At 39.7% G+C, this 27,279-nt stretch overlaps 1 protein-coding gene across 2 annotated transcripts in view; it reads left to right on the top strand.

Annotated features, from left to right (window-relative positions):
• The first annotated feature begins 2,379 nt into the window (after window positions 1-2,379).
• Window positions 2,380-27,279, top strand: part of frs3 (fibroblast growth factor receptor substrate 3) — a 60,064-nt gene continuing 35,164 nt past the window's right edge. Inside the window, exons 1-3 of one of the 2 annotated variants that reach the window (XM_061874370.1) lie at window positions 2,380-2,648; window positions 9,520-9,647; window positions 9,731-9,819. In XM_061874370.1, coding sequence (XP_061730354.1) covers window positions 9,754-9,819 — 66 coding nt within the window. In that variant the 5' untranslated portion in view covers window positions 2,380-2,648; window positions 9,520-9,647; window positions 9,731-9,753. Of the gene's footprint in view, window positions 2,649-9,519; window positions 9,648-9,730; window positions 9,820-15,425; window positions 16,522-27,279 lie in introns of those variants that run through there. The other variant, XM_061874371.1, reaches the window with a different exon arrangement.

Here is a 27,279-nt window from a genome sequence, read left to right as displayed (position 1 = left end):
AGCTAATGGAATAGCTAATAAGAAAACAAATGGCTAAGCTCAGTAATCCAAAGGTGAAGTGAATTATATTTATATAGCACTTTTCTCCAGTGACTCAATGCATTTTTACATATTGAAACCCAATATCTAAGTTACATTTTAACTAGTGTGGGTGGCTCTGAGAGCAGATGGGTAAAGTGTCTTGCCCAAGGACACAAGTGCAGTGACTAGGATGGCGGAAGCTTTAATCGAACCTGGAACCCTCAAGTTGCTGGCACGGCCGCTCTACCAACCGACCTATACCGCCAGGTAAATCAACCTAACTTGTTGCATATAGCAAATAAGAAAGCCAGGCAGTGTGTGGCGAAAAAGAGGAATAAGTAGATCTCTAATTAATGCCCGGGAGCAGGTGAGCGTCCCAAACACTAATTAAAGGCAGGTGAAACTAATTTGCACCAATGGCAACTAAAACCCAAACCCAGGGGTGCCCAAAAATAGGAACTGAGTGAGTCAAAAAACTAAACAAACATGATCCGGGCAACGGATCATGACAAGGGCTTCTTTAATGTTCCATCCATCCATCCATTTCCTACCGCTTGTCCCTTTCGGGGTCGCGGGGGGATGCTGGAGCCTATCTCAGCTGCATTCAGGTGGAAGGTGGGGTACACCCTGGACAAGTATCCACCTTATTACAGGGCCAACACAGATAGACCTGACAACATTCATGCTCACATTCACACACTAGGGCCAATTTAGTGTTGCCAATCAACCTATCCCCAGGTCCATGTCTTTGGAAGTGGGAGGAAGCCGGAGTACCCGGAGGGAACCCACGCATTCACGGGGAGAACATGCAAACTCCACACGGAAATAACCCGAGCCTGGGATTGAAATCAGGACCTTCGTATTGTGAGGCATATGCACTAACCCCCGTTCCACCGGGCTGCCTCCTTTAATGTTGAAAGATGTTATTCAGGACAATTTGTTATGCTCTAGTTATGAAAATATTACATTTATAATCAATGATTCCCACTTTGCGAAAATTCATTTATCATGTTATCATGTTATTATGTTCGGAATTAATTAAAGGCCTACTGAAACCCACTACTACCGACCACGCAGTCTGATAGTTTATATATCAATTATAAATATTAACATTGCAACACATGCCAATACGGCCTTTTTAGTTTACTAAATTATAATTTAAAATTTCCCGGGAGTTTCGTCTTGGAAACGTCGTGTAATGATGACGTGTACGCATGATGTCACAGGTTTTTAGGAAGTATGAGCGCTGCGCACACACACAGCTAAAAGTCGTCTGCTTTAACGGCATAATTACACAGTATTTTAGAGACCTGTGTTGCTGAATCTTTTGCAATTTGTTCAATTAATAATGGAGAAGTCACAGTAGAAAGATGGAGTTGGGAAGCTTTAGCCTTTAGCCACACAAACACACGGTGATTCCTTGTTTAAAATTCCCGGAGGTGAAAATTTACTATGGATCAGAGCACGGTCAAGCGAACTTGAATCCAGACCAAATGTCAACCAGCAGGTTTTGGTGAGAAAATTGTGGTTAAAAAGTCGCTTCTTACCGTAGAAAAGCTCAGCTTGGGCTCTCCATGAAGCTGCCGTCGACTCCCCTGAGACATTGGCGTCAAGACACCTGTGGACGTACACCTCCGACTATCAGGTACTATTAAAACTCACTAAAACACTAGCAACACAATAGAAAGATAAGGGATTTCCCAGAATTATCCTAGTAAATGTGTTTAAAAACATCGGAATCCGTCCCAAAGCAAAAGCGTTTTTTTTTTTTCTTTCTTGTAGTACGTCGCTATCAATATCCTCAAACACGAATTTTTCATCCTCACTTAAATTAATGGGGAAATTGTTGTTTTCTCGGTCCGAATAGCACTTTTTGTTGGAGGCTCCCATTAAAATCAATGTGAATATGTGAGGAGCCATGAACTTGTGACGTCATTGTCTGCGACTTCCGGTAGAGGCAGGGCTTTTCTCTTAGCACCTAAAGTTGCGAACTTTATCGTGGATGTTCTCTACAAAATCCTTTCAGCAAAAATATGGCAATATCGCGAAATGATCAGGTATGACACATAGAATGGACCTGCTATCCCCGTTTAAATAAGAAAATCTCATTTCAGTAGGCCTTAATTTAACAGCGATAAAACAGCTTGTTTGAAAATAAGAGAACAGAAGCACAATATTGGTTTTAATTTCAAAGTGTCCAAAATAATATTTCTTTTGATTTTAAATAGATGTATTAAAAAAAAGGTCTTTTTCCAAAATGATCACACATGGGAACTGAAAATATCGATATCATCATCGACTGGATACTCCCCTGGCATCGGCGCAGTCGACATTTGTCTCCACCCGCCCGTCCTACGCCTTACCTTCTTGTCGGCCTCGTTGTCTGCCGGTGCACTTTGACCCCAGCTGCTCGGCAAATGTCATCCAGCCAGAAAGGGCCTTGCTGCAGTAGTGGGGGGCGTCACGGGAGAGGGAAAATAACAACATTATCACCATCGCGGCTCTCTCTCACCGCAGCTCGCGGCGCCCGAGCTCCACATCCCCGCCGACCACACGCCGCCGACACCTGCCCGCCGCCTGCGAGCGCGCTCGGCGTGAGGACCAGCGAATAGGACGGAGGCTGACATGTGAGTAGCCGAGGAAGCTTTTCTCCTCCCCGGGCTGCTAGGTGCTATCTTAGCCGGGGGGGCGGGGAGTGATGGATGGATGGACGGACGGATGGACTGTCTGTGGAGCCCCACGGATGGATGCATGCACGGATGGATGATAGGAAAGGAGACGCTGAATGCCTTCTGGCTGGATGTCAAGTGTTGGACGTAAGCTGACATCCTCGGCGAGATGTGGAGGCCCACCTGGCAGCTCCCACACTGCGGCGGCATGCGTGTGTTGTGGTAGCCGGGCCAGGGCGCACACACGGCGGGCTAAGGAGCCTCCAGCTGCCCGCCTTGTGCCTGCAGATGTACAGCGTGTTGTCACACCGATATGCACAATTATTCGTCACTTATCCATAACCGTGGGCACTTGATGAGAGACAAATGTGCTGCTTTGAATATCTCGGCCTATAACTTGCCTTTTAAACTTGATGTCTCAACACCTTTGCTGGTCATTATTGCTGCTGAGCCAATAACTGAGTCAGCCCTCATTGACTTGCAGCAATAGAAAGAAAAAGAGGGGGAGAATAATGGAGTATTTGTCCTGTCCTGTTATGTTATGGAGGATCTGACTCAGGTGTGAGCTTTCCTCATATACTATCTTTAAAGGCCTACTGAAATAAGATTTTCTGGAAGGATATGAACTAAACTACATCAAGCATACAACATGATGTATAAATGATAAATGGGTTGTACTTGTATACCGCTTTTCTACCTTCAAGGTACTCAAAGTGCTTTGACACTACTTCCACATTTACCCATTCACACACACATTCACACACTGATGGGGGAGCTGCCATGCAAGGCGCTAACCAGCACCCATCAGGAGCAAGGGTGAAGTGTCTTGCTCAGGACACAACGGACGTGACGAGGTTGGTACTAGGTGGGGATTGAACCAGGGACCCCCGGGTTGCGTACGGCCAGTCTACTACTGCGCCACGCCGTCCCCATCATGTTGTATGCTTGCATGTTCGAAATAAACTCAAACTCAAACGGGGATAGCAGGTCCATTCTATGTGTCATACTTGATCATTTCGCGATATTGCCATATTTTTGCTGAAAGGATTTAGTAGAGAACATCCACGATAAAGTTCGCAACTTTTGGTCACTAACAGAAAAGCCCTGCCTTTACCGGACGTCGCAGACAATGACGTCACCCGTTGATAGCCCCTCACATATTCACATTTTTTTTAATGGGAGCCTCCAACAAACAGAGCTATTCGGACCGAGAAAACGACAATTTCCCCATTAATTTGTGCGAGGATGAAAGATTCGTGTTTGAGGATATTGATAGCGACGGACTAGAAAAAAAACAAAAAACGCAAATGCATTGGGACGGATTCCGATGTTTTTAGACACATTTACTAGGATAATTCTGAGAAATCCCATATCTTTCTATTGTGTTGCTAGTGTTTTAGTGAGTTTAACAGTACCTGATAGTCGGAGGTGTACGTCCACAGGTGTCTTGACGCCAATGTCTCAGGGGAGTTGACGGCAGCTTTGTGGACGACGCAAGCTCAGCTGATCTCCAGTAAGAAGCGACTTTATACCACAATTTTCTCACCGAAACCTGCTGGTTGACATTCGGTCGGGATCCATGTTCGCTTGACCGCGCTCTGATCCATAGTAAAGTTTCACCTCCGGGAATTTTAAACGAGGAATCACCGTGTTTGTGTGGCTAAAGTCTAAAGCTTCCCAACTCCATCTTTCTACTGTGACTTCTCCATTATTAATTGAACAAATTGCAAAAGATTCAGCAACACAGGTCTCCAAAATACTGTGTAATTATGCGGTTAAAGCAGACGACTTTTAGCCGTGTGTGTGTGCAGCGCTCATATTTCCTAACAGTCCGTGACGTCAAGCGTACACGTCATCATTACGCAACGTTTTCAAGAAGAAACTCCCGGGAGATTTAAAATTGCAATTTAGTAAACTAAAAAGGCCGTATTGGCATGTGTTGCAATGTTAATATATCATCATTGATATATAAACTATCAGACTGCGTGGTGGCTAGTAGTGGGTTTCAGTAGGCCTTTAATAGTCCAACGTGTATTTCACACATGGGGACAATAATGTGGACGGGCGAGGGACATTTATTCATCAGGGTGACATCAGGTGAGGACTCTATTCCAGCTGACTGGACTGGACTGGTCACCGGCCAATCTCAGGACACGCTACAAACATTTTCATTGTCAATTCTCAGCAAGAACATTTTCAGTAATACTTTTCGAACTGGAAACTATATAAGCCGCACATACAACATTTTTGAACCAAAAAAAATAAAAGATTCTTCCGTAAATGCGCCGACTGGACTGTAAGCCGCAAAGATAAACCAGTACGTTGTGAAAGAGTTTATAAATGTTGACTAACACACCTTAATTGCTTCCAAACAGTGGTGGTAAAATGGCTAATCGAACAAAACAGAAAAGTAATTGATTCCTTATTCATGCTTTATAACAGGGGTATCCAAAGTGCGGCCGGGGTCCCCACTGTCGTATTTTACGCTTCATAATGCGCCACACAATGGACTGATGCAAAGTGGAAAAGTGTTCTGTGGTCTGACGAGTCCACATTTCAAATAGTTTTTGGAAACTATGGACGTGGTGTTGTCCGGACCAAAGAGGAAAAGAACCATCCGGATTGTTATAGGCGCAAAGTTCAAAAGCCAGCATCTGTGATGGTATGGGGGTGTATTAGTGCCCAAGGCATGGGTAACTTACACATCTGTGAAAGCACCATTAATGCTGAAATGTACATACAGGTTTTGGAGCAACATATGCTGCCGTCCAAGCAACGTTATCATGGACACTCCTGCTTATTTCAACAAGACAATGCCAAGCTTCATAGTAAAAGACTGCAGGTACTAGACTGGCCTGCCTGTAGTCCAGACCTGTCTCCCATTGAAAATGTCTGGCGCATTATGAAGGCTAAAATACGACAACTGAGACCCCAGACTGTTGAACAACTTAAGCTGTACATCAAGCAAGATTGGGAAATAATTCCACCTGAAAAACTTTAAAAATTGGTCTCCTCAGTTCCCAAACTTTTACTGAGTGTTGTTAAAAGGAAAGGTCATGTAACACAGTGGTAAAAATGCCCCTGTGCCAACTTTTTTGCAATGTGTTGCTGCCATTAAACTCTAAGTTAATGAGTATTTGCAAAAAGTTGTAACATTAAATGTCTTGTCTCTGCAGTCTATTCAATTGAATATACCGGTAGGTTGAAAAGGATCTGCAAATCATTGCAACTCCCAACTCCATATGAGTTGGGAAATTTTGTTAGATGTAAATATAAACAGAATACAAGGATTTGCAAATAATTTTCAACCCATATTCAATTAAATGCACTACAAAGACAAGATATGTGATGTTCAAACTGATAAACATTTTTTTTTTGCAAATAATCATTAACTTTAGAATTTGATGCCAGCAACACGTGACAAAGAAGTTGGGAAAGGTGGCAATAAATACTGATAAAGTTGAGTAATGCTCATCAAACACCTATTTGGAACATCGCACAGGTGTGCAGGCAAATTGGGAACAGGTGGGTCCCATGATTGGGTATAAAAACAGCTTCCCAAAAAATTCTCAGTCTTTCACAAGAGGTACACCTCTTTGTCCACAACTGTGTGAGCAAATAGTCAAACAGTTTAGGAACAACGTTTCTCAAAGTGTAATTGCAAGAAATTTAGGGATTTCAACATCTACGGCACATAATATCATCAAAAGGTTCAGAGAATCTGGAGAAATTACTCCACATAAGCGGCATGGCCGGAAACTAACATTGAATGACCGTGACCTTCGGTCCCTCAGACGGCATTGTATCAAAAACCGACATCAATCTCTAAAGAATATCACCACATGGGCTCAAGAACACTTCAGAAAACCACGGTCACTAAATACAGTTCGTAGCTACATCCGTAAGTGCAAGTTAAAGCTCTACAATGCAAAGCGAAATCCATTTATCAACAACATCCAGAAACTCCGCCGGCTTCTCTGGGCCCGAGATCATCTAAGATAGACTGATGCAAAGTGGAAAAGTGTTCTGTGGTCTGACGAGTCCACATTTCAAATTGTTTTTGGAAATATTCGACATGGTGTCATCCGGACCAAAGGGGAAGCGAACCATCCAGACTGTTATCGACGCAAAGTTCAAAAGCCAGCATTAGTGAAGGTATGGGGGTGCATTAGTGCCCAAGGCTTGGGTAACTTACACATCTGTGAAGGCACCATTAATGCTGAAAGGTACATACAGGTTTTGGAACGACAAATGTTGCCATCTAAGTGCCGTCTTTTTCATGGACACCCCTGCTTATTTTAACAAGACAATGCCAAGCCACATTCAGCATGTACAGCGGATAGCCCGGATTGTTGAACAACTGAAGCTCTACATAAAACAAAAATAGGAAAGAATTCCACTTTCAAAGCTTCAACACTTAGTTTCTTCAGTTCCCAAACGTGTATTGAGTGTTGTTAAAAGAAAAGGTGATGTAACACAGTGGTGAACATGCCCTTTCCCAACTACTTTGGCATGTGTTCCAGCCATGAAATTCTAAGTTAATATTTATTTGCAAAAAAAAAAAAAGTTTGAGTTTGAACATCAAATATCTTGTCTTTGTAGTACATTCAATTGAATATGGGTTGAAAAGGATTTGCAAATCATTGTATTCTGTTTATATTTACATCCAACACAATTTCCCAACTCATATGGAAACGGGGTTTGTGTTTACTAATTATACAACGTGCCAACGGGCAGCACGGTGGTACAGGGGTTAGTTCATGTGCCTCACTATACGAAGGTCCTGAGTTCAATCCCGGGCTCGGTATCTTTCTGTGTGGAGTTTGCATGTTCTCCCCGTGACTGCGTGGGTTCCCCCTGGGTACTCCGGCTTCCTCCCACCTCCAAAGACATGCACCTGGGGATAGGTTGATTGGCAACACTAAATTGGCCGTAGTGTGTGAATGTGAGTGTGAATGTTGTCCGTCTATCTGTGTTGGCCCCGTGATGAGGTGGCGACTATTCCAGGGTGTACCCCGCCTCCCGCCCTAATGAAGCTAAGATAGGCCCCAGCACCCACCGCGACCCGAAAAGGACAAGCGGTAGAAAATGGATGCATGGAACTGCTGTCCCATGAGTTCAGTTCCAAAAACTTGTGAAAGACTCACATTTTTGCAATGGATTCTGAAAAACACCACACTGGTGTCTTAGATAATCTTTGACTATCTTTTTTGTAGAAGGTCCTTGAAAACAGCAGCGCGATCCGTCTATTTATTTTAGTTATTTAAAAAAAACTTAAGTCAAGTGATTTCTTTGTATTCAACAATACTGCGGTGACCGTGATAATTTTGGTCACAAAAAGTGTGATTTGAACTTTTCATATCGTTACATCCCTACTGTATGATTGATCACGCTCATGATACAGGCAGTAGAAAATGGATGGATGGATATTCACACCAGTCGACAATTTTTAGACAATTAATGTCAAATGTTTTAAGGGTGCGTGGAGTACATTCAAACTCTACGCAGATATTCCAACCTTTCATGTGCTCACTGCGAGGCCACCGCCAATACCAATCAATGTGTGTTATTTCCTCCAGCAACATCATTGGTTATCAAAGCCCAAAGCTTTAGAAAAAGCAACCAAAAAATTGTTCCCCTAAGACGCTTAGTTAGATCATACAGACAATTAATAGTTTTTTAGTCTACAAAGGCAGAAAACGCCACACAAATATGCCATAGAAAAATGGGGCTGTAGCCAATCGAATAATCTAACAGTTTGTAGCTTCAATTCGTGTTTTAAGAAAAATAGTTGCCATACCCTTCTATTTTTTTTCCTAATAAATGCATATCATTAACATTGAAATCACATGTTTAACATTTGTCCATTACTATAAAAAACAGCAAAAACAAACACTGAATGCTGTATGGCACTACACAAATCACGGCTCTATTAGGGCTGGGCGATATGGCCTTTTTTTAATATCTCGATATTTTTAGGCCATGTCACGATACACAATATAGATCTCGATATTTTGCCTCGGCCTTGAATGAACACTTGATGCATATAATCACAGCAGTATGATGATTCTATGTGTCTACATTAAAACATTCTTGTTCATACTGCATTAACCAAAGTTCTATTTTGGTTTCATCTGACCACATGACATTCTCCCAATCCTCTGCTGTACCATCCATGTATCCATTTTGGTATAAACTCAACTCGTCGTGTTTGGAGGAAGAAGAATACTGAGTTGCATCCCAAGAACACCACGCCTACTGTGAAATATGGGGCTGGAAACATCATGCTTTGGGGCTGTTTTTCTGCTAAGGGGACAGGACGATTCCGCTGCCCGCTTTTTAAGATGTTAAATATTTTTTGAAGTTGAATTTTTGCTAACAGATTAAGAGTTTGATTTATTTACTTATTTAGGAATTATCAAAACTTATTGATCTTCAAATTAAATGGTATACATACTAACAAGAAATATTTATATTGTGTTTGAAAGGGTTACTTGCATTATTATTATCATCATTACATATTATAATTACATTCGTGGTCTCAAAATAATGCTGTCAATAATATCATTTTTTGGCAATAATTTATGGGGCACTATGTCGTCCAGCAAAATGTATTATGGGTCCAAGTGTAAATACAAGCATATATTGCCGTTACCAAATGAAACAGCGAGGATTTAAACATCATGTTTGTTTTATTGTCGCTTTACGGAGTCTTGTTGCCGTCAGGATGTTGCAGTGCACATCGGCAATGCTGCAAAAAAGCATGTTGTTAATGGCGAGGCTGCAGGTGTTCACAAGTACTTTCATCATCATCCGTTCCCTCTGTCAGGGCCAAGAGCGTGACGGCGCTCCTGAAGATGCCAATCCAGCAAAGCATGTGGCTTGTCACCACAACGCCCAGCAGAAGATCCTGGGACTGAAGCGCGCACGTCCCTTCACGCCCATGGCCTGGACTAAGTAAGATGCGTGTTGGATGAGAGATCGCTGCTGTCCTGCGCAGTCAGAGCTTATGTATGTGTGTGTGTTTGTGGGTTTGGTAGGTTTCAGCTGGCCTGCTGAAGCCATGGGGAGCTGTTGGAGCTGTCTGTACAGGGACCCCATCCGAGACAACCATCTCACCAAGTTTAAGGTTTGTTTTTCTATTATTTTTTTATCTGATACACTGTTGTGCTTTGCGAACCTTTTAGATAACAGCTAGGGATTGGTACCAAATTTGGTACTTTTATAGGTATTCACCAATCAAGGTGGGAAATATGATGGATTCTACGATGAATCACCATTAAAAAGTGGGTGATTCATGAATTGATGGAAAAATATAGAATCATCGACTATTTGCTCAACATTTTTCGGACTATAAGGCGCACTTAAAATCATTGCGTTTTCTCAAAACTTGACAGTGCGCCTTATAATCCGGTGTGCCAATTTGACAAAATAATTTTTGTTGTGCTTACCGACCTCGAAGCTATTTTATTTGGTACATGGTGAAATGATGAGTGTGACCAGCAGATGGCAGTCACACATAAGAGATACATGTAGACTGCAATATGACTCAAGTAAACAACACCAAAATGTTAAATGTTCCATTGAAAATATAGAACATTACACACAGCGCTCTAAAATCTATCAACATGTTTTAGTACTAGTAGCTATGAAGCCGCACCGCTTGATAGATTGTACTGTGCTTCAACATACGAGTATTATTATGGTGTGTGTATAAGTTAAGACATATTATTTGGCGTTTTGTTTCACAATGTTATGCAAAAGCAACTTTTCTTACCTTCTGGTACCTGTTGATGGGCATTTGGGATCTGCATAAGTCCTGAAAATTTGTGCGCTTCCGCCCTTGTAGTCCCTGCCGACACCGTAGTAGATAAGCTTCTTCTTTTTCTCTATCTCCTTGTTATGGGACATTCATCTTCCGCTGTTGCCATTTGTAATATAAAGCAGTGTAAAGTTCTTACTTATATCTGTCAGTAAACTCACCATGAAAGCGCTAAAACATACTTTCGTAGTCAGTTTACATTATTCACCCGAGAAACTTTAGTTACTAGAGATTTCCTGTCAGACAGTTTTTCTTGGGACACATTTCTAGCGTTGTTGTTGCACTAGTGAGCCACGGATGAGGAGATGCTGCTCCGTTGTTGATTTAAGCAAAATCTGAATGTCTTTAAAACAGTTAGCTTAATCTTTTGACACTTCCACTCCCGTCTTTGCACACTACACCGCTACAACAAAGATGACGGAGAGAAGATGCTGCCAAAGGTGAGCCACATATATAAGACCGCCCACAAAACGGCACATCCTGAAGCAACTGTCAGAAAAAGCGGCTTGAAGATGATCTGTAAAACATAATCTCTGCAACAGTTTGACCAAAGCACCACCATTACATGTTATGTACGCCACAATTTGGTGCGCCTTTTGTATGAAAATAGACCTGACTAGACCCGCTTATCGACAGTGCGTTTTATAATCCGGTGCGCCCTATGGTCCGAAAAATACGTTATGTTAAATAAAGTAATAACAACGTTTTTAGAATGCACCATTAATGCGCCAATGCTCTGTGTACGTTAGTTCTAGGTTTTGTTCTAACTAACCGCGGGAGAACCTTCAGCTAAAAAATTTTTCATATGAGCTGAGTTAGCTCGGACACGCTTTATGCTAGCTGCGGCGCTGAGCTAGCTTAAATGTGAACTAGTGAAACAAGAATAAATCCTTGTACACTTCAACAGAAAACTAAAATGAACCGCGCTTCAGCAGAAAGTAACCAGCTAAGAAGAGTAAATTAGCAAGTTGGTTAATACATCTGAAGAGACAATCATAAACATACAGTGCGGCAGCATGTCTGTCAGACATAGATAAAATGAAGTAGATAGGCGACACACAAGTTCAAAGTGAATGCCAGTAGGAAAGCAAGCAGCAAATATTTATTCTTCCATATAGATGTGTGTGTGTGTGTGTGTATATATATATATATATATATATATATATATATATATATATGTACAAACCCTGTTTCCATATGAGTAGGTAAATTGTGTTAGATGTAAATATAAATGGAATACAATGATTTACAAATAATTTTCAACCCATATTCAGTTGAATATGCTACAAAGACGACATATTTGATGTTCAAACTGATAAACATTTTTACTTTAGAATTTGATGCCAGCAACACATGACAAAGAAGTTGGGAAAGGTGGCAATAAATACTAATAACGTTGAGGGATGCTCATCAAACACTTATTTGGAACATCCCACAGGTGTGCAGGCTAATTGGGAACAGGTGGGTGCCATGATTGGGTATAAAAACAGCTTCCCAAAAAATGCTCAGTCTTTCACAAGAAAGGATGGGGCGAGGTACACCCCTTTGTCCACACAACTGCTTGAGCAAATAGTCAAACAGTTTAAGAACAACGTTTCTCAAAGTGCAATTGCAAGAAATTTAGAGATTTCAACATATACGGTCCATGATATCATCAAAAGGTTCAGAAAATCTGGAAAAATCATTCCACGTAAGTGGCATGGCTGGAAACCAACATTGAATGACCATGACCTTTGATCCCTCAAACGGCACTGTATCAAAAACCGACATCAATCTCTAAAGGATATCACCACATGGGCTCAGGAACCCTTCAGAAAACCACTGTCAATAAATACAGTTCGTCGCTACATCTGTAAGTGCAAGTTAAAGCTCTACTATGCAAAGCGAAAGCCATTTATCAACAACATCCAAAAACGCCGCCGGCTTCTCTGGGCCCGAGATCATCTGAGATGGACTGATGCAAAGTGGAAAAGTGTCCTGTGGTCGGACGAGTCCACATTTCAAATTGTTTTTGGAAATATTCTACATTATGTCATCTGGACCTAAGGGGAAGCAAACCATCCAGACTGTTATCGACGCAAAGTTAAAAAAACAGCATCTGTGATGGTATGGGGGTACATTAGTGCCCAAGGCATGGGTAACTTACACATCTGTGAAGGCACCATTAATGTTGAAAGGTACATACAGGTTTTACATACATATGCTGCCATCTAAGCGACCTCTTTCTCATGGACGCCCCTGCTTATTTCAGCAAGACAATGCCAAGCCACATTCAGCACGTGTTACAACAGCGTGCCAACGTAAAAAAAGAGTGTGGGTACTTTCCTGGCCCGCCTGCAGTCCAGACATGTCTCCCATTGAAAATGTGTGGTGCATTATGAAGCGTAAAATACGACAGCGGAGACCCCGGACTGTTAAACGACTGAAGCTTTACATAAAACAAGAATGGGACAGAATTCCACTTTCAAAGCTTCAAAAATTAGTTTCCTCAGTTTCAAAACGTTTATTGAGTGTTGTTAAAAGAAAAGGTGATATAAGACAGTGTTGAACATGCCCTTTCCCAACTACTTTGGCACATGTTGCAGCCATGAAATTCTAAGTTAATTATTATTTGCAAAAAAATATTAAGTTTATGAGTTTGAACATCAACTATCTCGTCTTTGTAGTGCATTTGATTGAATATGGGTTGAAAAGGTTTTGCAAATCATTGTATTCCGTTTATATTTACATCTAACACAATTTCCCAACTTATATGAAAACGGGGTTTGTATATATATATATATATATTTATATATATTTATATATATATATATATATATATATATATATATATATATATATATATATATATATTAGGGCTGTGAATCTTTGGGTGTCCCACGATTCAATTCAATATCGATTCTTTGGGTCACGATTCGATAATATATCTTTTTTTCGATTCGATTCGATTCTCGATTCAAAAAGGATATTTGTCTGATTCAAAGCGAGTCTGTATTCATTTAATACATAGGATTTCAGCAGGATCTACCCCAGTCTGCTGACATACTAGCAGAGTAGTAGATTTAAAAAAAAAAAAGCTTTTGTAATTGTAAAGGACAATGTTTTATCAGCTGAATGCAATAATGTAAATTTGTTTTAACTATTAAACGAACCAAAAATATGACTTATTTTATCTTTGTGAAAACATTGGACACTGTGTGTTGTCAAGCTTATGAGATGCGATGCAAGTGTAAGCCACTGTTACACTATTGTTCTTTTATATTATTTTTTATAAATGTTGAATGATAATGTCAGTGATGGATTTTTAATCACTGCTATGCTGAAATTATAATTAATATTGATACTGTTGTTGATAGTATTAATATTTGTTTCATTACTTTTGGTTTGTTCTGTGTCGTGTTTGTGTCTCCTCTCAATTGATTTGTTTATTGCAGTTCTGAGTGTTGCTGGGTCAGGTTTGGTTTTGGAATTGGGTCGCATTGTTATGGTATTGCTGTGTAGCGGTTTGTTGGATTGATTAAAAAAAATAAATTAAATTAAATGAAATAAAAAATAGATTTTTTAAAAATGAGAATCGATTCTGAATCGCACAACGTAAACGATTCGATTCGTATTTGAATCTATTTTTTCCCACACCCCTAATATATATATATCCATTTTCTACCGCTTATTCCCTTTTGGCGTCGCGGGGGGCGCTGGCGCCTATCTCAGCTACAATCGGGCGGAAGGCGGGGTACACCCTGGAAAAGTCGCTACCTCAAGTGGTTCTGTTTTAGAACTTTCTTCCAGAAGGTCTTATCTTTGTCCATGTGTAGTCAGATGAAAATAAAATGGAACTGTTTGGTCACAATACTCAGCAATATGTTTGGAGGAAAAATATTAGGCCTTTATTTCCAGGAACACCAATCCTAAAGTCAAGCCTGGTGGTGGTAGTATAATGCTCTGGGCCTGTTTTTCTGCCAATGGAACTGGTGCTTTACAGAGAGTAAAAGGGACAATGAAAAAGGAGGATTACCTCCAATTTGTTCAGGACAACCTAAAATCATCAGCCTTGAGGTTGGGTCTTGGGCGAAGTTGGGTGTTCCAACAGGACAATGACCCCAAACACACGTCAAAAGTGGTAAAGGAATGGCTAAGTCAGGCTAGAATTAAGGTTTTAGAATGGCCTTCCCAAAATCCAGACTTATACGTGTGGACAATGCTGAAGAAACAAGTCCTTGTCAAAAAACCAACAAATTTAGCTGAATTGCACCAATTTTGTCAAGAGGAGTGGTCAAAAATTCAACGAGAAGGTTGCCAAAAGCTTGTGGATGGCTCCCAAAAGTGCTTTATAGCAGTGGTTTTTACAGTGATGTACCCCCTGTGAACATTTTTGTAATTCAAGTACCCCCTAATTAGAGCAAAGCATTTTTGGTTGAAAAAAAGAGATAAAGACGTAAAATACATCACTATGTCATCAGTTTCTTATTTATGAAATTGTATAACACTGCAAAATATTGCTCATTTGTAGTGGTCTTTCTTGAACTTACTGGAAAAAAAGATTTAAAAATAACTACAAACTTCTTGGAACATAAACAAGTGATTCAATTATAAATAAAGATTTCTACACATAAGTAATCATCAACTTAAAGTGCCCTCTTTGGGGACTGCAATAGAAATCCATCTGGATTCAGGAACTTAATTCTAAACATTTCTTCACAAAATGAAATCTTTAACATCAATATTTATGGAACATGTCCACAAAAAATCTAGCTGTCAACACAGAATATTGCATTGTTGCATTTCTTTTCACAGTTTCTGAACATACATTCATATTTTGTTGAAGTATTATTCAATATATATATATCTATAAAGGACTTTTGAATTGTTGCTATTTTTAGAATATTTAAAAAAAATCTCACGTACCCCTTGGCATACCTTCAAGTACCCCCAGGGCTTCACGGTGGCAGGAGTTAGTTAGGCTCGGAATCTTTCTGTGTGGAGTTTGCATGTTCTCCCCGTGAATGCGTGGGTTCCCTCCGGGTACTCCGGCTTCCTCCCACTGCCAAAGACATGCACCTGGGGATAGGTTGATTGGCAACACTAAATCGGCCCTAGTGTGTGAATGTGAGTGTGAATGTTGTCTGTCTATCTGTGTTGGCCCTGCGATGAGGTGGCGACTTGTCCAGGGTGTACCCTGCCTTCCGCCCGATTGTAGCTGAGATAGGCTCCAGCGCCCCCTGCGACCGCTAAAAGGGAATAAGCGGTAATAAATAAATGGATGGATGGATGGATGTATGCCTTATAGCATTGAAACTTCCTGTTTGGAGTTCACACGTCGACAGGGAAGTCTTATTACTTTTTCTCCAGTTTTTAAATATTCACGTCGTATAAAATACATCTTTGAGTCTTTATTTAGGGATAAGATTGTCTCGGTGCGCGAGAAGCATTTTGACGTGTTTCGTGCTGACTTAGATTAGCTCGCCAGTTGGCTTAGCTTGTTAGCTGCTAACAAAGACGCAGAAGTTGTCGACACATCGCTGAGCAGCTAAATATCATCTCTAACCAGACTGTGGGGTCTTAAGTGCTCGTCGTCATGGGACCGAAGAGAACCCCAGCGGCGGAGGAAAATGAGGACATTAAAAAGTCCCTACAGTTTCTATCACAAGACGTAAATGACATACGGATTAAACAGGATATAATTCTTAAACTCGTGGACGAAGTCACGGAGCTCCTTATGTGCATCCAGGAGAGGGATAAGAAGATTGGCGAGTTGGAGAGGAAAGTGGAAGATCTGGAGCAGTATTCTAGACTGAATGACGTGATTGTGACGGGGCTAAAAGTTAAACCCCGCTCATATGCACATGCTGCGGGGAGCGAGAGTGCATCTGGGGACCTGGAGGCTGGCTTGGTGGAGGAGCAGGTTGTGGACTTTCTGGCTTCCAGAGACATTCATCTGGACAAGAACTCAATCGAAGCGTGTCATCCTCTGCCTGCGAAGAGGGACGTCATGCCTGCTGTTATCCTGAGGTTCGTCAACAGGAAAAGAAACACTGAACTAATGAAACAAGGGAGAGAGCTAAAAGCCACCAACGTATATTTGAATGATCACCTGATCAAAAGGAATGCAGATATTGCAAAAAAAGCCAGGCACTTAAGGAAACAAAACAAAATACAGAATACTTGGGTCACAAACTGTAAAATATTCATAAAACTGAACGGATCACCTGAACAAGCAAAAGTGCTGGTTGTTAGAGACATACAGGAACTGAAGAAATATGAATAAATATGTGAATTAGTGGGACAAGGAGAGTTAAAAGGTACTTTAACAAGTTCATTCAATGGCATACAATCAGTCCTCTGATATTACAGACAACAATTTAACAATACAACAAAGGATTTTAGATTCCAAGATTTTTGAACTAAAATTATCAGAGTATACTGATCACAATTCATTAGACTTGGAATATCATCTCGATCCAGATAATATGTTTCCATCATCTGACTCCATTAACTGCAAATACTATTCAGAAAAGGAATATAATAACTCAATAAAATCAAAAGGCACATTTTCAGTCATCCATTTTAACAGTAGAAGCATGTATGCAAATTCCAGTGCAATTCAAGACTACTTACAACATTTTGTGAATCCATTTAGCATAATTGCTATATCTGAAACATGGTTTAATGAAGCAAAAGGCATTGATTTTGAGATAAAGGATTATAATTTAAACTATGTTAACAGAACAAATAAAATGGGTGGAGGAGTCGCTATGTACGTTCACAAGAAATATAAATACAAAATATTAAAAGACATGACTGTATCAGTAAATGATATAGTTGAATGCTTATCAATAGAAATCATTAATGAAAGGAAGAAAAATATCATAGTTAGCTGTATATACAGGTCACCAGGTTCAAAAGGGGAACTATTTACTGAGTGGGCTGAAAAAACTTTCTCAGAAATAGTTAATAAAACAATATTTATTTGTGGGGATTATAATATTGATCTCATGAATCCAAATAACCACATAGCAACATAAAACTATATTAACAGGATGCACAGTATGAGTTTATACCCAACCATTACAAGACCGACTAGAATAACATCGCACAGTGCAACCCTTATCAATAACATCTTCACAAATAATATGCAGTCTTCAAACATCAGTGGAGTAATGGTCTGTGACATAACCGATCATCTGCCTGTATTCACAGTCTATAATGATGAGACCAGTACAGACCTGAATTCCCAGCAAAAATATACTTACAAACGAGTTAGAACAGAAGACTCTTTCAATCTATTAAATCAGGACCTAACAATGCAAAACTGGGATTGCGTGTACAACAAAAAGGATGTGGATAGTGCCTTTGAATCATTTATAGATATATTTAATTCGATATATAACCAAAAATGTCCTCTAAAAAAAATTAGAAACAACAACAAAACTTTAAAGTGCCCATGGTTAACCAAGGGTTTACAAAACGCTTGTAAAAAGAAAAACACATTATATAGACAATTCATCAAATTAAGTAATGTAAAACCTGGCTCAAAAAATGAATATACAAAGAAACGGATTGAAGACTCTGAACATAGATATAAAACATATAAAAATAAATTGACTGATATAATAAGGACTAGTAAGAAATTATATTATACCAATCTATTACATAGGAATAAGAATAACACTAAGGAGGTGTGGGGAATACTTAACACTATAATTAAAGGCAAATCAAAAAATAACTCGTATCCTCGCTATTTCACTGATAACAACCAAGATAATTATAATATGAATAATGTTGTGGAGAGTTTTAACAGTTTCTTTGTAAATGTCGGATCAGAATTGGCAGCCAAAATCCCTGATTATAGCAGCAATGAAATGGAGTCACTGAATGAAATGAATCCAATGAGTATGTTTCTGTTGGGAGTAACTGAAGAGGAAATAATAGATGTTGTTAATAATTGCAAAAATAAAACATCTACTGATTGTTTTGACATAGATATGACACTTGTGAAAAAAAACATACATTCCATCACCAAACCACTAACTTATATATTTAACCTGTCCTTCCAAACAGGACCATTTCCTAATAAAATGAAAATGGCAAAGGTAATACCAATATATAAAAATGGGAACAAACACATCTTCACAAACTACCGACCTGTCTCTTTGCTCCCGCAGTTTTCCAAAATCTTAGAGAAATTATATAACACTAGATTACAGAAATTTATAGATAATCATAAGATAATTAATGAAAGTCAATACGGTTTTAGGACAGCGAGGTCAACATCTATGGCAATAATTGATGCAGTAGAAGAGATAACCAATAGCTTAGATTGTAAGAAATATGCAGCTGGAATTTACATGGATCTGAGTAAACCATTTGACACCATTAATCATCAAATATTACTGAAAAAATTATACAAATATGAAATAAGGGGAGTAGCTTTGACTTGGATAAGGAGCTATTTAACACAAAGACAGCAGTTTGTGAAGATGGGCGAGTTTACATCTGGGCATTTGGACATTGCTTGTGGGGTTCCACAGGGATCCGTTCTTGGTCCCAAGTTATTTAACTTATATATTAATGACATATTTAAAGTATCAATTGTATTAAAATTAGTCATATTCGCAGACGACACTAATATTTTCTATTCTAACGATAATTATACACATTTTGTATCCACCCTAAATATTGAACTTGCAAAATTAAAAACATGGTTAGATATAAACAAATGATCCCTTAATTTAAAGAAAACAAAAGTTATGTTATTCGGCTATTCCAATCCAGGACCAGCAATAAATATAGATGCCCTGATTCTAGAAACTGTGTCAGAAATTAAATTCTTAGGAGTCACTATTGATAATAAATTAAGCTGGAAACCACACATAAGACATATACAAAGCAAAATCTCCAAAACCATCTCTATTATCAATAAATCCAAATTCTTCTTAAATTACACAGCTCTGCATTTATTATATTGTACATTGGTCTTGCCATATCTAAATTACTGCATAGAAATCTGGGGCAACAACTACAAAACTTCACTACATCCCCTGGTTACACTCCAAAAATGTGCAATAAGAATTCTACACAAGGTGGGATATTGTGACCACACAAATATTTTATTTTTACAATCTAAATGATTAAAACTGCCTGATCTAGTTGATTTTAATACAGCTCAATTATTATTTAAAGCAAACAAAAAGGTTCTACGTGCCAATATTCAAATACATTTCAAACACAGAGAAAGAGTTCATAATCTAAGCGGGTGTAGTATCTTTACTATTCCAACAGTAAGAACTACCAGGAAAAGTTTGTGTGTGTCTGTGCGTGGAGTGAAACTTTGGAACGGATTGGATGTGGGGCTCAAGCAATGTTCAAATATCCATCAGTTCAAAACAAGATAAAAAAAAATGGTATGGGCAATGTATATGAATGTGAACATGGATCCCTAAGTGTTAAACTCCATCACTGGCTAATAATGATTATTGTTATTATTATTATTATTGTTGTTATTATCATCATCATCTTCATTATTTTATATGTATTATTGTCATCATTTATTGTCATTGCTATTGCTATTGTTCATATTGTTATTATTATTGTTATCATTATCGATATTATTATTGTTTAGTCATTGTTGATATTATCATTATTATTATTACTTCTATGACATCACCAAACTAGTTAAACTATATGAATTAGTATCAATGAGAGGAATACATTGAATTGTGTGTGTGTGTGTGTGTGTGTGTGTGTGTGTGTACACAAACAATCCTATATGCAATTTTGAGTAAAACAAATTTTCTGCAAATGTAAAAACAAATATGAATTCTGACTAAAGAATTGGTGCCGATGGAAACTAAGAAAAGGGATTTGGGTACACTAACTGGAGTACAGGGCAGGCGAGTGGGGGATCTTATGTTCGTGGATAGCTCCTCTGGCAGGGGGCTCCCCTCGTCTCTTTTAATGCGCAGCATAGGACACATAATAAGTACACTATCTGTAGTACAGGGCAGGCGAGTGGGGGATCTTATGTTCGTGGATAACTCCTCTGGCAGGGGGCTCCCCTCGTCTCTTTTAATGCACAGCATAGGACACATAGCAAGAGTGGTCCTCAGGTCCTGTTGATCAGGGGCAGTAGCTCCACAGCCACAGATCCACTATTAACCACTAATATCACAGTCAAAATGAAAGCTTGTTCCCATAGGCACCATAAACTGTTAATAATGTTTAGACAAAAGTGTATATTATATATACTATTATATAAATTGTATTTATATAGGTGTGTGTGTGTGTGTGTGTGTGTTTGTGTGTGTGTATTTTGGGTATATGCATGTGTGTATGTATGTGATTATGTGTGTATGTGTATATATGTATATATATATATATGTATATACATATATACATCCATCCATCCATTTTCTACCGCTTATTCCCTTTCGGGGTCGCGGGGGGCGCTGGCGCCTATCTCAGCTACAATCGGGCGGAAGGCAGGGTACACCCTGGACAAGTCGCCACCTCATCGCAGGGCCAACACAGATAGACAGACAACATTCACAATCACATTCACACACTAGGGCCAATTTAGTGTTGCCAATTAACCTACCCCCAGGTGCATGTCTTTGGAAGTGGGAGGAAGCCGGAGTACCCGGAGGGAACCCACGCATTCACGGGGAGAACATGCAAACTCCACACAGAAAGATCCCGAGCCTGGATTTGAACCCAGGACTGCAGGAACTTCGTATTGTGAGGCAGATATATATATATATATATATATATATATATATATACATTGTATATATGTGTGTGTGTATATGTGTGTGTACATATGTATATATGTAAATGTGTGTGAATTTAAATGTATTTTATATAGACAATATATAGCAGCAACCACTGAATTGAATTATATTATATATATTATTGTATTATATATTGTATATATATATTGTATATGTATAGGGGTGGGACCTAATAAGTTTACTTCTTCCCACTCCCTTTTGAGCCAATCTTGACATTTACAAAAGATTAGGCACATGTAATGTTTTCAATGTAGGTGTAAAAATAATGTATCTATATATTTTTTTTGTATTTTATGTCATTCTCTTGTTTTGTTTGCATGGCTCAAAATAAACCCATTCATTCATTCATTCAAACTTGCCAAGTGACCAAATATTGACATTGCTGTATGTATACTTTTGAGCCAGCAGATTTGGTCACATTTTCAGTAGACCCATAATAAATTCATAAAAGAACCAAACTTCATCAATGTTTTTTGTGACCAACAAGTATGTGCTTCAATTACTCATAAAAAAATAAGAGATGTAGAAATTATTGGAAACTTTAGACAGCCATGACATTATGTAAATGTGGACTCGTCAGACCACAGAACACTTTTCCACTTTGCATCAGTCCATCTTAGATGATCTCGGGCCCAGAGAAGCCAGCGGCGTTTCTGGATGTTGTTGATAAATGGCTTTCGCTTTGCATAGTATAGCTTTAACTTGCACATACAGATGTAGCGACCAACTATTTAGTGACAGTGGTTTTCTGAAGTGTTCCTGAGCCCATGTGGTGATATCCTTGAGAGATTAATGTCGGTTTTTGATACAGTGCCGTCTGAGGGATCGAAGGTCATGGTCATTCAATGTTGGTTTGATTAATAGATTGATTGATTGAAACTTTTATTAGCAGATTGCACAGTTCAGTACATATTCCGTACAATTGACCACTAAATGGTAACACCCGAATAAGTTTTTCAACTTGTCTAAGTCGGGGTCCACGTTAATCAATTCATGATACAAATATATACTATCAGCATAATACAGTCATCGCACAGGTTAATCATCATAGTATATACATTGAATTATTTACATTATTTACAATCCGGGGGATGGGATGAGGAGCTTTGGTTGATATCAGTACTTCAGTCATCAACAATTGCATCAACAGACATTGAAACAGTACATATCTTACTTGGTAGGATATGTACAGCGAGCAGAGAACATAGGGAGTTCAGCTAGTATAAGAACAAGTATATACATTAGGATTACATTTGATTATTTACATTAGGTTATTTACAATCTGGGGAGATGGGATGTGAATGGAGGAGGGTATTAGTAAAGGGTTGAAGTTGCCTGGAGGTGTTGTTTTAGATCGGTTTTGAAGGAATATAGAGATGCATTTACTTTTACACCTGTTGGGAGTGCATTCCACATTGATGTGGCATAGAAACAGAATGAGTTAAGACCTTTGTGAGATCGGAATCTGGGTTTAACGTGGTTTGTGGTGCTCCCCCTGGTGTTGTGGTTATAGTGGTCATTTACTTTAAGGAAGTAGTTTGACATGTAGTTCGGTATCAAGGAGGTGTAGCAGATTTTATAGACTAGGCTGAGTGCAAGTTGTTTTACTCTGTCCTCCACCCTGAGCCAGCCCACTTTAGAGAACTGGGTTGAAGTGAGGTGTGATCTGGGGCGGAGTTCTAAAAGTAACCGGACTAGCTTGTTCTGGGATGTTTGGAGTCTAGATTTGAGGGTTTTGGAGGTGCTGGGGTACCAGGAGCTGCAACCGTAATCAAAAAAGGGTTGAATGAGAGTTCCCGCTAGAATCTTCAAGGTTTTTTTGTTGTCCAGAGAGGAGATTCTGTAGAGGAATCTCGTTCTTTGGTTGACCCTTTTGATTACCTTGGTTGCCATTTCATCACAGGAAAGATTAGCCTCTAGAATGGAACCTACGTAGGTGATCTCATCTTTCCTGGTGATAACAATGTCACCCACTTTTATAGTGAAGTCACTGACTTTAATAAGGTTGATATGGGACCCAAATAGGATGGATTCCATTTTACCTAAGTGTATGGACCCAAATAGGATGGATTCCGTTTTACCTAAGTGTATGGATAGCTTGTTGTCAGCGAGCCATGTGCAAATATTAAGGAGTTCAGCACTGAGGATTTGTTCCACCTGTGACTTGTCCTTGCCGGATACCAGCAGGGTCGCGTCATCCGCAAACAGGAACAATTCACAGTCGCATACTGATGGCATGTCATTTACGTATATTAGGAACAGTAAAGGTCCTAGTATACTGCTTTGGGGGACTCCACAGCTTACTGAGAGAGGAGGGGAAATAGTGCCGTTCACCTCTACCACCTGTTTCCTCCCCTTCAAGTAAAATTGCATCCAGCTCGATGAGGTTTTATAGAATGCGATTGCTCTGAGGTTATCCAAGAGTATAGCGTGGTCAACGGTGTCAAAGGCCTTCTGAATGTCCAGCATGACCATGCTGCAGTACTAGCCCGCGTCCACCTCATGTTTGATGTGGTCGGTCAGATAAGAAGGCATGTGTCAGTGGAGTGGTTAGTTCTGAAGCATGATTGGAATTTGTACTTTAGTTTATTAGTAGCAAGGTATCTATCGACCTGTTCATAAACTATTTTTTTCCATTACTTTCGAAATGGAACAGACAATAGAAACAGGTCGGTAGTTACCAGGTTCTAATTTGCTTCCTTTTTTATAAAGGGGGTTACTCTTGCTATCTTGAAATCCTTGGGTACTTGGCCTTGTTTGATTGGGAGGTTTATTATATGTGTGATTATTGGGGCAATGCTGGTGGCAGAGTCCATGAGGAATCTGGAGGGGATATTGTCAAGGCCGGTGGCCTTGTTTGGGTTGAGCGTGCTCAATTTATTAAGCACCTCGTTAGCTAAGACCATTTCTAATTTGAAATTGTTGTTGATTACTCCTAGCTTTCTGTTGAAGGCTTTAATGTGTTTTACACCAAAGCGACCAGAGTGATGGTACAGCTTGTTAACGAGAGTTGTGGCTATGCTGGTAAAAAAGGTGTTAAGTCTGCTTGCTACCTCCATTTTGTCTGTAATGAGGGAGTCACCCTCCTTGATGTTGATGTTGGTGAGTCTGGTTCTAAGTTTCTGGCTGCATCCGGGAAGCTGGTTGTTGAGAATTTTCCAGAGCTCGTGTGGCTTATTTGTGTTGTCCTCTATTTTGTCGTTAATGTAAATTTTTTTTAAGGATTTAGTCAGGTTGTTTGTCTTATTTCTTAATATATTGCATTGCTTTTTGAGCGTTAAAAGGAGTGGTTTGAGGTTATTATTATTGGGTTGTTTATCTACTTCGGTTTTGCACTTTTGGTATTTGAAGTATTTTCTGTCTCTGTCTTTTATGGCAGCTAATAGGTCTGGATTGATCCATGGTTCAGAGCGGGCTTTGATCCTGACTGTTCTCACAGGAGCCATATCATTATATCATTATATAGTATCGCTAGGAATGCTGTTTTGAAGCGATCACAAGCATCTTCAACCAGGTTGCTCGTGAGCACAGGGGACCAGTCCCACTCACCTAAGTTAAGGTTGAAATGATCACAGAAGTATGTTTTAAGGCATCTGGATTGAGCTGTTATGTGGCCATTGGCTTTGGGTTTACTTATTTTGCTCGTGCGGAAGGTTATATAGTGGTCGCTAAGACCACAGATCATGACCACACTATTTTTTATGTTATGCTGGTCTGATGTGAGGATGAGATCTATGGTTGATTGGGTGGAATCAGGCACCCATGTGGGGAGCGTTACTAGCTAGGAGAGAGCGTGCAGATTAAAAAACTTGCTGTAAGATTTGATGACAGGCGCATCTCTGCGTTGAATATCTGTGTTCGGATCTCCAGTTATAATTTTCTCCACGTTGTCAACACCAGCTAAGCACTCTTCAAGAGCACCAGAGAAATCACTCTGATTAGGGGTCTGTATACAGTCCCTATCAGTACCGGCTTAGCGTTTGTGAATTTTATTTATATATCATGTAACCTCTTTGTAATATTCCCTTCTTTTCAGTTTGTTTAACTTTGTGACCTTGTTTTTTAAGGAACAGTACTTATGCCTATCAACAATTAAACCTGAGTTGACTGTGGCTTTTTTAGCCATGTCTCTTTCTGTCATTAAACTCCTAAGTCCATTATCAATCCATGGGGCAGACTTAGTTTTAACTGAAAACTTTTTCAACGGGGCATGCTTGTCCACAACACTCATGTACATTAACATAAATAAGTCCAGTGCAGCCTCAGGGTCTTCCTTACTGCACACCTCGTTCCAATTTAAACAGGATATTTCATCAATAAAACACTCTTCATCAAATCTCTTATAAGACCTTGTAAAAATAATTTTCGCTTTAGGTTTAGGAACCCTTGTCTTTCTAGTGACAGCTATTATGTTGTGGTCAGTAAAACCTACAGGAACCGAGACTGCTTTGGAGCATTGGTCAGGAGCATTTGTATAAATATGATCAATGCATGTAGCTAAAATAATACCATCACTACCTACACCTATTCTCATGGGAGGGGCAACAATTTGGGACAGATTGCAAGCATTGCAAGTGTCTTACTTTTGTTTGTACACCCCTTTCCCAGCCAGTCAACATTCATATCACCCAGTAAATAGATTTCTCTATTCTCATCTGATATCCTGTCAAACATCTCACATAACTCCTTCAGATACAGAGCATCAGCACTTGGAGGCCTATAGAAACAGCATACTATAATTGGTTTCAAATAAGGCAGATGGACCTGCACACAAATAGCTTCAATGCTCTCCCTCATCAAATCATTACGCACTTTAATAGATAAATGATTCTCATCATAAATAGCCACCCATCCCCCAAACCTGTTCCTATCTTTCCTAAAAATTGAGAACCCCTCAATGGCTACAACTGAATCAGAAAAGGAATCATGAAGGTGGGTCTCAGAAATGGCAAAGATATTAATAAAATCGTCTCTGATAATGCACTCTACTTCCTGATACTTTTTACGCAGGCTGCACACATTCACGTGAGCTAACACCAGGCCCCTATGAAGGCCCAGCTTAGTGCAGGACATGACAGTACTGGAAGTAGTCATGACAGGCCAAACCAAGATGCTAAAAACACCCACAACGCCCATTCTAAAAAAGCCAGGGGGTAACCTTGGGTTCCTGATACAGCTTTCCATTTATGGACAGCCTATCCACTGTTAGTGCCACTCTCTTGTTCTGGGCCGGTTCTCTCTCATGATCGGTGACAGTTTCTTTCTCCTATCGTTGATGTCAGCTGGAAAGTGGTCATTTAACCAGAGAGGGGTTCCTTTCAGCTGCTTTCCTCTGCTTTTCACCAACTCTTTGTGCTTAAAATGCTCAAAACGAGCTATTATCGGACGGACTTTATTGTCCACAAGTCTGCCCAATCTGTGCACTCATGAGAAAGTTATGTCTCTTACCACCTCCGGGGAGAGTTTGAGCTTATCCGACATGAACTCTCTTAAAGTTTTTTTGAAATTATGAGATTTTCTCTCATGTCCCGGCACTGTATATCCAACTTTAATGCGCCTATAGTCCGTGGTAAGAAAGTCGGTAGATCTCTGCATGTCAGTCATCGCACCTCTCAGAAAGGCATTATCCTTTCTTAGATCCTCGATCTCCTTCTGACTGAATTCCAGGCTACTTCTCAAGTCACGGATGTCCTGGTGTAGTGCATACAGAATATCCAGCTTGCTCAATCTCTCGTTGATTGATTCCAATACAGATGCGTCCACCTCCACGCTTCCGCCCGGCTCGCCTCCGCTATCGGTTGAGCCTCGCTGGGATCGGTGTCTCCTGGCTGGTTGTCTGACTTTACACGCAGCTCCAGGGGACACCTGTTTCTTGTCACTCTTTTTGTTGGTCATCGCGACTGTGACTGTCCAAAAACCTGGTATAAAAAAGTGCGATCGTTAAAATACCACGCTCAAGGCAAGCTGGAGGTTAGCGACT

The sequence above is a fragment of the Nerophis ophidion genome, linkage group LG16 (assembly GCF_033978795.1).
Source record: "Nerophis ophidion isolate RoL-2023_Sa linkage group LG16, RoL_Noph_v1.0, whole genome shotgun sequence".
NCBI classification, from domain to species: domain Eukaryota; kingdom Metazoa; phylum Chordata; class Actinopteri; order Syngnathiformes; family Syngnathidae; genus Nerophis; species Nerophis ophidion.
This window is presented reverse-complemented; position numbering and strand designations above follow the sequence as displayed.